This window comes from Eleutherodactylus coqui, chromosome 6, assembly GCF_035609145.1.
Source record: "Eleutherodactylus coqui strain aEleCoq1 chromosome 6, aEleCoq1.hap1, whole genome shotgun sequence".
In the NCBI taxonomy this organism is placed as follows: domain Eukaryota; kingdom Metazoa; phylum Chordata; class Amphibia; order Anura; family Eleutherodactylidae; genus Eleutherodactylus; species Eleutherodactylus coqui.
This window is the reverse complement of record NC_089842.1, coordinates 178,625,854-178,639,203: the sequence shown is the minus strand read 5'-3', so window position 1 is coordinate 178,639,203 and position 13,350 is coordinate 178,625,854. Positions and strand designations below refer to the sequence as shown.

The following is a 13,350-nucleotide window of genomic DNA, read 5'->3' as shown; positions in this document are numbered from 1 at the left end:
GCTGTGAAGGATAGGTCTGCTGACGTGTTCCGTGCTGCTGAGGGCTCACGGGAAATGTAGTTTCGACGCTTTAGGCGTCGCCAATTCAGCGGTCTGAACGTAGCTTTAGGGGGAGGGGTCAGGTGAAACTTGAGCAGTGATTGGTTGAAGGGAGAAGCGCGGGAAAGGTAAGACGCAGAGAGCGGGGATGAGCTGTGGGTACTAAGTGCTGCCGGTGGTATTTCCGTCCTATTGGGGGGTCACTCAGTTGTAGGTAAGGGATGGCAGAATGCAGTACAGATAGGGGTGCCACCAAAAACGCCCGCCAGGGAAAAAAGGGGGCGTGGTTTATTACCAAGTATGATTTTTTTTTTTATTACCTCCTCTTGCCACGTGGTAATGTATAAATGAGCTGACAATTGGCAGTCACCATTTCTGTATAGTGGCGCTGTGCTCTGAGATCCCTTGTATTAAAGGGGCTGTCTGGCTAGAAACTCACTAGTTAAACTTAAAATTCTCTACCCTTCTCAGCGCTGCAGAGAGGTGACCTTCCTAGTGTCTGTTGACAGCATAAGTCAGCTGACCACTGCCAGTCGCAGGCTGCATTGTCACCATTCTGAAATCTTGGCATTGTGGTGCCCAGGGTATAAGTGCTGATGTCAGGAGAATGGCCTGTGATGCTATAGTCTCATTGGCAGGCAGCGGTCACATGACATCCACTGGCAACAAGGACTGGGAGAATCACATGGCTGCAGGGCTGGATCGCTGGAGGGTCAGTACTGGTTTGGTTTATGTGACTTAGCTATAACTTAAAAAGTGAGGTTCTAACCGGACAACCCCCTTTAAGTTGCGGTCACCAATGACTCCTGTATTGTACCCCTGCCACAGACATCCCCTGTATTGGGGTTGTTGACTACATTGCACGTGCTTCAGGGCTACTCGTAACTCAGGGGCCCCAGAGCAAAACTCTGAATGTTCCCCACCAAGACAGTTTATTTGAATCTGTGGCCTGTTCGCAATGTCAATTGTGGACAGACTGAGGATCGGACGGCTTCTACTGACTTCAAAGGAAACCGATCGCATGGAATCTGCCCTAAAATGAAGCCTGCTGCGATTTGTTTTCCGCGTGCGGAATCCGAAAAAAAACCAAATCCACATGTTTTAATTGAGGTGCGGACGCCCATGGTTCCCTATGGCCACTTGAATTGTGGATCTTCCGCAAATCAAATCCGACCGTGGACATTGGGGCGTAATGACACTCAGAAACGTAAATTTGATATCAGTGAGAAACTCTAAAAGGTTTGTTGCACAACATCAAAAAGGTTTTCGACATCAGAGGCTGTTTGGTTGTCGCCTACTGAGCTCACTTCTGACTTCATTATGGAAGATGAAACCTGTAATTTCCTGTTCCGGCCGCGGCGGAAGCCATATCTGTAGCGTCCAGGTACGGAATTGCCAGGATAGATTCGTCATGGAAAAATAAGGGGGCATACACCTTCCCACAGGTTATAGCACAAAACACATTCACCGTAGGTGAGTAGCCCATATCTTTCGTGTAAGACTATGGGTGCTCCCCCCCCCCCCCCAGTTTCTGACAGTGTGTTTGTTGCCTGAAAGGTGGAAGACGGCTTCATCACTGAACACTGAAGATTCCATAAGACCATGGCTTCCATTAGAATCCGCAGACTCTCGTAGAAGGAACGCCACCTCACTTTGTCGTTGTTTCAGGGCCAGTAACAATCTCAAATCAGTAGGGATGACATCCCAAACGTTTGCGCAGGATGTCAAGTTCTCTGCTAGTTCTGACGGTGGATTTCTGTGGACTTCACGTGAAACTTGTCTAGACACACTGGACTGTTTCCACGCGTACTGGTGGACGGCCGGATGACTTTCGCTTACAGATGCAACCTTTTTTCTTATAATTGGCATACCATTTACGGATTGCGTGCCCACTTGGTGGGTCTTCACACTAATAACTGGTAGATGTGGAAATTAAGGATACAAAACTAACTCCTGTCTTTGTTGGCAGCCATTTTGTCTCATAGTCCCCTAGCAACGACTACGGCAGAATAACATTTTTTGGGCCTTGTTTAGCAAAACTAACAGTAAGATGTCATTGTTGCCCGTAGCAACCAATCACAGCGCAGTTTTCATTTTATCTCAGCAGCTTGAGAAATGAAAGCTGCACTGTGATTGGTTGTTATGGGCAACAATGACATCTTACTGTTAGTTTTGCTAAACGAGGCCCAAAAAATGTCTGCCATCATAGACAGCTTTACTAAATGAAAATGTTATAATTTCTGTTTCCATTGGTATCAAATTTATGTATCTAAGTGTCAATAAACGTAAGTTATGAAGGGTTCAAAGCGGGGAATATAATTTGTAATAACCCTAGTGGCCCCAATCGTCACAGTGCCTGCCCCTTGGTGGCCCCAATCGTCACAGTGCCTGCCCCTTGGTAGCCCCAATCGTCACAGTGCCTGCCCCTTGGTAGCCCCAGTCGTCACAGTGCCTGCCCCTTGGTGGCCCCAGTCGTCACAGTGCCTGCCCCTTGGTGGCCCCAGTCGTCACAGTGCCTGCCCCTTGGTAGCCCCAATCGTCACAGTGCCTGCCCCTTGGTGGCCCCGATCGTCACAGTGCCTGCCCCTTGGTGGCCCCGATCGTCACAGTGCCTGCCCCTTGGTGGCCCCGGTCGTCACAGTGCCTGCCCCTTGGTGGCCCCGGTCGTCACAGTGCCTGCCCCTTGGTGGCCCCAATCGTCACAGTGCCTGCCCCTTGGTGGCCCCAATCGTCACAGTGCCTGCCCCTTGGTGGCCCCAATCGTCACAGTGCCTGCCCCTTGGTGGCCCCGATAGTAATTGTTCCCCTGCAGAATGATGTGTTTATCACTCAGTGTCATGCAGTCTGTATAAGGACATCAGCGCACTCAACCCCAAGACTCTGGAGGAAGGCTGAGCTGCCTGAAAACAAGTTATAAATACATCATTCTGCATTTCTAATAATTTTTTAAGATTGCCTGTGAACAATAATTACCCACACCGGCCTGTAGATATAATTACCAGTCGGGTGGAAACCTTAAAGGGGTTAAGCAGGAGGCTACCGCCGGGATGCATCAGGGTCAGAGCAGAAGTGCTGCTCGACCCCTTTGTAGTGGCCGGTGCTAGTAATTGCAAGTGCAGCTCTCATTGAAATCATGGGTCTGTGACTCTGCACTGGAGAGGTGGGAGGAATACAGGAGCCACTGATACCCTCCATTATATGTGTGAGGTCGAGGTCAGGACATCAGCTTGTTATCTTCTCATTCCAGGAAGAAGACAAAGATGAGTAGTAGACGAAGGTCAACAAAATCAGAGAACCTAGAAGATCATGGCGGAGCCTCCAGTACGTATGCATTGTCTGTACCACACCTCCCTTTGTATGTGAGAAACATTACGGAGCCTCCAGTGCGTATGCATTGTCTGTACCACACCTCCCTTTGTATGTGAGAAACATTACGGAGCCTCCAGTGCGTATGCATTGTCTGTACCACACCTCCCTTTGTATGTGAGAAACATTACGGAGCCTCCAGTGCGTATGCATTGTCTGTACCACCCCCCACCCAGTGTATGTGAAAAACATGGCGGAGCCTCCTGTGTGTATGTGTCGTCTGCATCCTACCCTTGTGTGAAACACACCCTCCCCTCGATGCATGTGAGCGAAGCATTGAGGAGGCTCCAGTGCATATGTGTAGTCTGTACCACTCCCCCATACATGTGAGAAGAGCATGGTGGAACCTCCAGTGTGAACGTGTTGTCTGCACCACTTCCCTTTTGTGTATGTGCGAAGGGCTTATAATGTCTTCAGGGCCTACATACTGTCTGTGAGAGGAGCGTGGCGGAGTCCCCCATGTGTATGTACCTCTATGGTCTGAGCACTGAGGCTGTACATGACTTGTTTTGTAGAGATTAAGAAGCGGCGTGTGAGTAGTAAGAAGGAGAAGCCTCAGGATTTGGCACCAGGCAGTGACGACAGCCTCTTCGTACAGCTACTAAAGTCTTCTGGACTCACCCTGAAGTCTGGCGAGCAGCAGAATGAGCTTGGTATGTAGGGAAAGCCTCATTCTTCTGTGTACCCATGCCCGTAAAGGAATATGCAAACTAGGGTAGAGCACTGTTAATTAGTGGGTGAAGCTGGACTATATTCTAACTAGAACAGAGGTGAGAGCATCTGGAAATGCGAGAAGTTGGCAGCCTTAGCCCATGATGTTCTTTCTGTCCAGTATTTTACTGTGATCATGCTTGCCCTGTTCACCCTGCTGGCACATCCCCATACTACAAAGAAAGACAGGCAGACAAAATCTTTTCATGGGATGGCCAAGACAAGCGCATGAGACCCTGTCATTGGGAGGTCTGGGGTAGGCAGACGAAGCCCTACACTGGGATGGCTGGGACAGACGGACAAGACCCTGTACTAGGTAGTAGGAAACAAAAAAAAAACGAGTGCTCAGGGATGAACACCTCCAAATGCATCAATAGTACATGAGGAAATAAAAGCAATCCACTTCCTAGTAGGGAGCATGGTAAAACGAAGTTCCCCGCTGTCTGCCTTTATCCAGGTTAGCCTTCAATATGCTAATTAAACAGCCAGGAATTCTCTTCGGGAATGTTTATTCTGAACAGTAATGGGATAAAGACACTACAACGCGATACAGTATAAAACAAGACTCCAGTGTCATATAAAAATCAGTAGCAGATTTACCTTAGTGAAAAAACACCCAGGATGCTGCTGGAGCTTCCAAAAATGGCGCAAATCAACCCTGGAGTGATGTGTGCCTAGAAATCCGGTTGCGCCCTGAGGACAGGAATTGCGTACCAAAATCCATGGGAGTATATGGATGTGCGCTTGTATTACTGATAAGCATAGTTGCGTTTATTTGAAAGATTGCATATGGGATCCTAGGCTTCACATAGATTATTAATGGAAGCACAAAATTGTGCATGTAATATGCTAAAATGAAGAAGCATAAAAAGTCATAATCTCTAAAATACTTAAAATCACTTATAAAATAAAATCACGTATAAAATAAGCTGTGTGATGATAATACTGAAGCCAAAATAATAAAAATAGCAATAAACTGTACAGAATAAAAACAAGGATGTTAGAAGTCAAGATAAAAATAAACAGATAAGGGGTCTGTGAAATGTCTAAAGCCCCATTTACATGCAACGATTTTTCGCTCAAAATTCGCTCAAACGATGTCATTTGAGCGATAATCGTTGCGTGTAAATGCTACCATTGTTTGCTTTTCGTCTGAACAATGATTTTTAGTTGAGTTTAAAATCCGTCATTCGGCTGGAGAGCTGATAGCAGGGACCGCAGCTGTAATTCTCCACAGGAGCGCTGATAACATTAAATTCAGCTGCAGTCCTATAACAGAACAAAGGGGCTGCATGCAGATAACAGGGCGCCTGCTGTTATCTGCATACAGCAAAGGGAGGCTCATTTACATACAAGTGAAGGTAGTAGGCTACTAATGGGCATTAGTGCCCATTAGAAGCTTATGCAAAATGATCGCTCAAACTGTCATTAAAGCTAACTTTTGAACAAATTTTGAGTGATCATCTTTGCGTACAAATGGGGCTTAAGTGTGGTTTCACATCTGCGTCTGTCCCTCAGTCTGTGTTTTCCATTCTTTTATTAAATTAAAAAGCTGAAGCAAATTGGACCCATAGACAGCAATACATTATTTTGCTCTCATTTTTTGTTCGGTTCGCTTTCAGTTTTTCTGAATGGGGAAAAAAGTGCAGCTTGCAGCGTTATTGTTCCCATCCAAAAAAACGGAAAGCACCTTTCCACTTTGTTTTTCACTTTCCTCTGTCATTGACCTTAACGCAACCTGTAGGGCTTCAGTCTGTCTTCAGTGTTGAATGGATCCTTTTTATCAGTACTCTGCAAAATACTAGGTGACCTCAGAGGGACAGGGGGGGGGAATAGAAGTCCAGCCGCCAGCCAGGAGTGTGCATTGTGCTGGCTTGGAGGAAGAGCTCTGGCAGGCCTCCCAGAGTGAAACATGTGGAGTGTGCAATGACCTGCATAACCAATAAGCTACTCTAAAAGGTATTTGCATGCATGCATCAGTTCTCCTTCAGTTTGTAGTCGGTCCACATTGAGTTAAAAACTGATCAGTTTTAGGGTGCCTGTCCAGTAAACCGCCGGCGAATCACGCCCTCTGCAGCTTTCCATAGTGTTGCTATGGAAAGCGCTGGCCCCGTGTCCACGAGCAGAGAATCATTGAGATTCTCCGCTCGTGGACGGTTATTCGCAGCATGCTGTGAATTGCCGCGATTCTCCGCGGTCAGCCTATCTGTCAGATAGGCTGACCGGCGGAGATTTGTCTGCCGGCTCCTGCTCCCGGGCAGCGGCTACCGCAACGCCCGTGGACAGGGGGCCTGAAAAGGACTCCAAATGCAGGTGTGAAGCCACCCTAAAAAATCTGTTGTATTTCTCACGGGACTGACTCTACTATCTTAGTGTGACTAATTTTGACTAGTAAAATTCAGATCCGAATCATTCCTATTAAGACTGTCAATAACATTTTGTAATTCAATTTCAGACCCCTACCAAATCAGAATATCATTAATAAATTTCTGGTAGAATTTAACCCCTTAAAGGGGTTCTGTCATTAAAAAAAAAAAAAATTCTATACTTGCCTATTGCTCCCCTGTCGGTCTACTTACCTGATCTTCACCTCCACCATCTTCTCCTGTCCAGCTTGTAGGTCACCTCACCTCCAGCTGGCTGATTCCTCTCTTTCCTGCGCGGTTATTTACATGGCCTCCAGCCAATGTACATTACGATACAGACCAGCAGGGGGAGTGCTGATCTACTTCAAAGACTGCTCATGTGAGCTGTCTCTGCAATAGATCAGAATGCTTTCCTAGACAGTGAACGCTACAGCACAGGAAACTGACCTTCACCGACCCGGTGGAAGGAATGTGAGGAATGCCAGCTTAATAACAAGCTGTCTGGTGAGCTGAACCAGGGCACTGGAGAAGCTCAGCCAGGAGAAGATCTGGTAAGGAGATGGGGAAGAAATAGGTGAGTGTGGAATTTCTTTTTTTTTAATGACAAAACCCCTTTATGGACCAGGCTGTTTTGTACCCAAAAGACCAAACAGTTTTTAGGGATTTTGATGGTTTTACTGCCTTATTTTTTCTGTGACATATAGGGCTATTTTTTCACGGACTTTTGCTTTTTACTAAAAAAACTAAAAAGAAAAAAATATTTATTTTTTTAACATGTATAGCTTTTTTTAATTATTATATTTTTGCTAAAATAAAGTATGGGAATGGTTTCCTGTTTGTTTTTGTTTTTTTTAAATCCTCTTTTATTGGAACTTTGTATAAGAACACATATCACATTTTACATAAGAGTGCAACGAAGGTACATTGACCGCTCCTTGAATCTCCCAATTAGCACTCAGTGGCGAAATATGGTAATATACACAAAACCCATGTACATCTGAGTGAGGCCTAGGAAAACAGTCTTGGGCCTTGATTGAGACATGGCAAAACAGAAGATCATCAGAACTATTTAACCTACAACAAAATAATAGGAAAGAAAGGGAGAAGAGAAAAAAGGGAGGGTATAAAAGGGTAAAGGGGGGTATAGCTCCTTTATAACCTAATACAGATCACTGTTACAATATAGGGTAAACTTATTGTCCCACCCCATATACCGTTCGGGCAGTCATTTGGGCTTTACCAGATCCTTCCTCAACAGTCTCCAGGGGTCCCAGATGTGTGAGAACTTCTCATGCGTTCCTCTTGCCCATGGGTTCCTCGTTTTTATGTATAATATGTATAGTTTTGGATTACAGGGTGCATACTGCGATGGTTTTGGTTGGCGTCCGCTTTGCGTCATATTCTTTTTTTGTGTTTTTGTTTTTGTTTTGTTTAACCCATTAAGGACCAGCCACTGTATATATACGGCGGCTGGTGCTGGGCTTTGAGGACCACCGATTGTAAAAATACGGCGGTGCTCTAAGTCTCCTGCCTCTGCAATCAGTCAGAGGCAGATACTGGTTATCAGCTGTTAGTGACAGCTGATACCCTGGAGCAGAAGGCAGGAGGGGTTTTTAACCCTTCCTGCCTTCTGCTTCCCCGATGTACAGTGCTCAATGAGCACTGTCGGGGCAAAGTGAAAGTAAGAAGTTCTTTCACTACGGGAGCCTCGGGGGGTCATGTGACCTCCCGGGATTCCCTGCTACTGCAGAGCTGTAGGGTCAGACTTAGACCCTGGCAGCTCTGCAGGTGACTAATGTCACCACAGGGGTTGCTTTCCCCTGTAACTGAGGGTCCTATGGACTGCCCAGCTACAGTGGGAAAATGTCAAATAAAGTTAAAAAAAAAAAAAAAGTGAGTGTCCCCCAGAGGTCTTATATGACGTCATGGGGGACACAGATAGTAAAAAACACAATTACATAAATAAGTAAAACAAAACAACAGAATAAAACAACAATACATACATAAGAAAGAGAATAACACAAAGCAGACGCCAACAAAAACCGTCGCCGTATGCGCCCTGTAAACCAAAACCATACATACTATATATCAAAACGTCCGAAATAAATAGAAGAACCAATTTCCATACTTTATTTTAGTGTAAATATAAAAATAATTTAAAAAAAAACTATAAATGTTAAAAAAATCATTTTTTTAAGCATTTTACCCCCAATAAAACTAAAAAACGGAAAAAAAAGTCAGTGAAAAAGATATAAAAAAAATAGTCCAATATGTCACGGGAAAAAAAACGCAGCAAAAATAATTTTGGTAGCTAAAGGAAAAAAATGGAGCAGTAAAATCGCCACATGGGTAAAATCCCTAAAAAGTGTCTGGTCCTTAAGGTACAAAACAACCTGGTCCTTAAGGGGTTAATTTCATTTTGTATTTTTTTTAAAATTATTTTTGTAATAATTTTTTTAACCATCTATGACCCCCATTGCACTATGTACCCGGGAAAGGAGAAGACCGAAGACGTTAAACGCTTCTCCCATCTCCGGGTTCTCATCTGTGACTAACAGCTGAGAACCTGACCTGCTTCTTGTTGATTGCAGGAGTAGGGGCTTCAATCCTGCGCCGTATTTTTACTATTGAATGGGATTAAAGCCTAGGACCAAGCATCGTATATTTACCACGCTTGGTCCTTAAGGGGTTAATCCCGTGATTAGTGACATTAACCTTTTTAAAAGCTCCCATGTACAAATTTGCATAGCTGGGTATGAAACACGTCCCCATTATGGTGCCCTTCATTTGGATATAAAAACAGTCATTGAAATTAAAATAATTATTATGTAGTATAAATTGATTGCATCCAATATAAAATCTTGTTGTCTCTCTGGCATGAGGGGATCAGCACTCAGATAATGTTTAACTGCTTGTAATCCTTTCTCAAGTGTTTGAGTACAAGGCTGTTACATCTAAAGAGGCCCATACATAAGAGGCTTGTCAGTTACAATTTTAAGGAAGGTTAAAAGATGACCTGGGTCTTTAATGTGTGAAGACCGTGACAGGCAGACGAGACCCTGCAACGGGAGGGCCGGGGCAGGCAGGCAGACGAGACCCTGCAACGGGAGGGCAGGGGCAGGCAGGCAGACGAGACCCTGCAACGGGAGGGCAGGGGCAAGCAGGCAGACGAGACCCTGCAACGGGAGGGCAGGGGCAAGCAGGCAGACGAGACCCTGCAACGGGAGGGCAGGGGCAAGCAGGCAGACGAGACCCTGCAACGGGAGGGCAGGGGCAAGCAGGCAGACGAGACCCTGCAACGGGAGGGCAGGGGCAAGCAGGCAGACGAGACCCTGCAACGGGAGGGCAGGGGCAAGCAGGCAGACGAGACCCTGCAACGGGAGGGCAGGGGCAAGCAGGCAGACGAGACCCTGCAACGGGAGGGCAGGGGCAAGCAGGCAGACGAGACCCTGCAACGGGAGGGCAGGGGCAAGCAGGCAGACGAGACCCTGCAACGGGAGGGCAGGGGCAAGCAGGCAGACGAGACCCTGCAGCGGGAGGGCAGGGGCAAGCAGGCAGACGAGACCCTGCAACGGGAGGGCCGGGGCAGGCAGACAGACGAGACCCTGCAACGGGAGGGCCAGGGGAAGGCAGGCGGACGAGTCCCTGCAACGGGAGGGCCGGGGCAGGCAGGCGGACGAGACCCTGCAACGGGAGGGCAGGCGGACGAGACCCTGCAACGGGAGGGCAGGCAGACGAGACCCTGCAACGGGAGGGCAGGGGCAGGCAGGCAGACGAGACCCTGCAACGGGAGGGCAGGGGCAGGCAGGCAGACGAGACCCTGCAACGGGAGGGCAGGGGCAGGCAGGCAGACGAGACCCTGCAATGGGAGGGCAGGGGCAAGCAGGCAGACGAGACCCTGCAACGGGAGGGCAGGGGCAAGCAGGCAGACGAGACCCTGCAACGGGAGGGCAGGGGCAAGCAGGCAGACGAGACCCTGCAACGGGAGGGCAGGGGCAAGCAGGCAGACGAGACCCTGCAACGGGAGGGCAGGGGCAAGCAGGCAGACGAGACCCTGGAACGGGAGGGCCGGGGGAAGGCAGGCGGACGAGACCCTGCAACGGGAGGGCAGGGGCAAGCAGGCAGACGAGACCCTGCAATTGAACGTTTCCTTTTTTTTTCTTTAGCTGTAGATCAAAGAGTTTTCCACAAGGCTTTGCGGCAATCGTTACGGAAGCACATCCGCTATCCAGATGTAAGTGTGGGGGAGAAACAGACCGTCCCATAAGATTTATTTTCCTTCTGTGTATGATATGTGATAAGCGTATGTTATGTGTATCTGTTTCTCACTATTCCTAAGCGAAGTCCCCCCTACTCAGATTAGATTGCCGCAAAAGGCAGAATCATATAATGAATAGTATGAGACATGACATGTACACTACCGTTCAAAAGTTTGGGGTCACCCAAACAATTTTGTGTTTTCCATGAAAAGTCACACTTATTCACCACCATGCGTTGTGAAATGAATAGAAAATAGAGTCAAAACATTGACAAGGTTAGAAATAATGATTTGTATTTGAAATAACATTGTTTTTACATCAAACTTTGCTTTCGTCAAAGAATCCTCCTTTTGCAGCAATTACAGCATTGCACACCTTTGACATTCTAGCTGTTAATTTGTTGAGGTAAGCTTGTGAAATTGCACCCCACGCTTCTAGAAGCATCTCCCACAAGTTGGATTGGTTGGATGGGCACTTCTGGCGTACCATACGGTCAAGCTGCTCCCACAACAGCTCAATGGGGTTCAGATCTGGTGACTGCGCTGGCCACTCCATTACCGATAGAATACCAGCTGCCTGCTTCTGCTGTAAATAGTTCTTGCACAATTTGGAGGTGTGTTTAGGGTCATTGTCCTGTTGTAGGATGAAATTGGTTCCAATCAAGCGCTGTCCACTGGGTATGGCATTGCGTTGCAAAATGGAGTGATAGCCTTCCTTATTCAGAATCCCTTTTACCCTGTACAAATCTCCCACCTTACCAGCACCAAAGCAAACCCAGACCATCACATTACCTCCACCATGCTTAACAGATGGCGTCAGGCATTCTTCCAGCATCTTTTCATTTGTTCTGCGTCTCACAAACGTTCTTCTTTGTGATCCAAACACCTCAAACTTGGATTCATCCGTCCACAACACTTTTTTCCAGTCTTCCTCTGTCCAATGTCTGTGTTCTTTTGCCCATCTTAATCTTTTTCTTTTATTGGCCAGTCTCAGATATGGCTTTTTCTTTGTCACTCTGCCCTGAAGCCCAAAATCCCGCAGCCGCCTCTTCACTGTAGATGTTGATACTGGTGTTTTGCGGGTACTATTTAATGAAGATGCCAGTTGGGTACCTGTGAGGCGTCTGTTTCTCAAACTAGAGACTCTAATGTGCTTATCTTCTTGCTTAGTTGTGCAACGCGGCCTCCCACTTCTTTTTCTACCCTGGTTAGAGCCTGTTTGTGCTGTCCTCTGAAGGGAGTAGTACACACCGTTGTAGGAAATCTTCAATTTCTTAGCAATTTCTCGCATGGAATAGCCTTCATTTCTAAGAACAAGAATAGACTGTCGAGTTTCAGATGAAAGTTCTCTTTTTCTGGCCATTTTGAGCGTTTAATTGACCCCACAAATGTGATGCTCCAGAAACTCAATCTGCTCACAGGAAGGTCAGTTTTGTAGCTTCTGTAACGAGCTAGACTGTTTTCAGATGTGTGAACATGATTGCACAAGGGTTTTCTAATCATCAATTAGCCTTCTGAGCCAATGAGCAAACACATTGTACCATTAGAACACTGGAGTGATAGTTGCTGGAAATGGGCCTCTATTCACCTTTGTAGATTTTGCACAAAAAAACAGGCATTTGCAGCTAGAATAGTCATTTACCACATTAGCAATGTATAGAGTGCATTTGTTTAAAGTTAGGACTAGTTTAAAGTTATCTTCATTGAAAAGTACAGTGCTTTTCCTTCAAAAATAAGGACATTTCAATGTGACCCCAAACTTTTGAACGGTAGTGTACGTCCTGCACACATACTATATGCTGAGAAGTCAGGTTCTATGGCATGTGTCTTATATAATATGTTGCATGTGTAGCATAATGGAACTGTGCTATATTTTTGGGAGAAATGTGTTATGGTATATATGTGTGATCTATAATGTGACTGCCCTATGTATCCTTGAAAATGGTGTGCGGTGCTATCAGCTTGCTCACTTCATATATCTCACGATCCACTGCTTGCTCAAGCGGGTTCACCTGCCCCCGGTCCTGGGCTTTAAACAACCCCATTTAGCAGACAATTCACACAGATCAAAAACATTTTTTTCAACAATCTAGCCATTTTAAAACAAGATCCCAGATTAAAAGTTATATATTGGAGTCAGGTACTAGATGTGTGTCTAGAAGGGCAAAATTGATTAATTTCATGTTCAGGCAAAATAGAGTTCACCCAAACAGAAACAGCAACAAACAGACAGACACCAATTGGCTAAAAAACAATAACTTTTATAGATGCATGCAATCACGGTGCCCTATGTGTAAATTTGCATCAAGAAGTGTAAAGGAGTTTGGTAGTGACAATACCAGTACCGTATATGCAATCAAATCATATATAAATTGCAAATCAACAAGAGTTGTCTATATGGCAGGCTGAATATTAGACCATCTACAATAAAGAGAAAAAGGTCAAAGTGGTAGCTCAAATTAGGCCAATCATTTCATCAATTCACACTCATGCAGTACCGCTAGTTTCACATGTTTTGCTATAGAGAAAGTAGCTAATAACAGGCGCGGCAAGGCAGCGTTCAATGATATACTGATCAGAGAGTCCTTTTGGATCCACAAACTGGGGACT

At 46.0% G+C, this 13,350-nt stretch overlaps 1 protein-coding gene across 3 annotated transcripts in view; it reads left to right on the top strand.

Annotated features, from left to right (window-relative positions):
• Positions 1-58: 58 nt before the first annotated feature.
• FANCD2 (FA complementation group D2) overlaps positions 59-13,350 on the top strand; it is a 49,749-nt gene continuing 36,457 nt past the window's right edge. The window contains exons 1-4 of one of the 3 annotated variants that reach the window (XM_066608329.1): positions 59-167; positions 3,287-3,360; positions 3,921-4,058; positions 10,649-10,716. In XM_066608329.1, the coding sequence (XP_066464426.1) occupies positions 3,300-3,360; positions 3,921-4,058; positions 10,649-10,716 (267 nt within the window). In that variant the 5' untranslated portion in view covers positions 59-167; positions 3,287-3,299. The other 2 variants (XM_066608328.1, XM_066608330.1) reach the window with 2 other exon arrangements.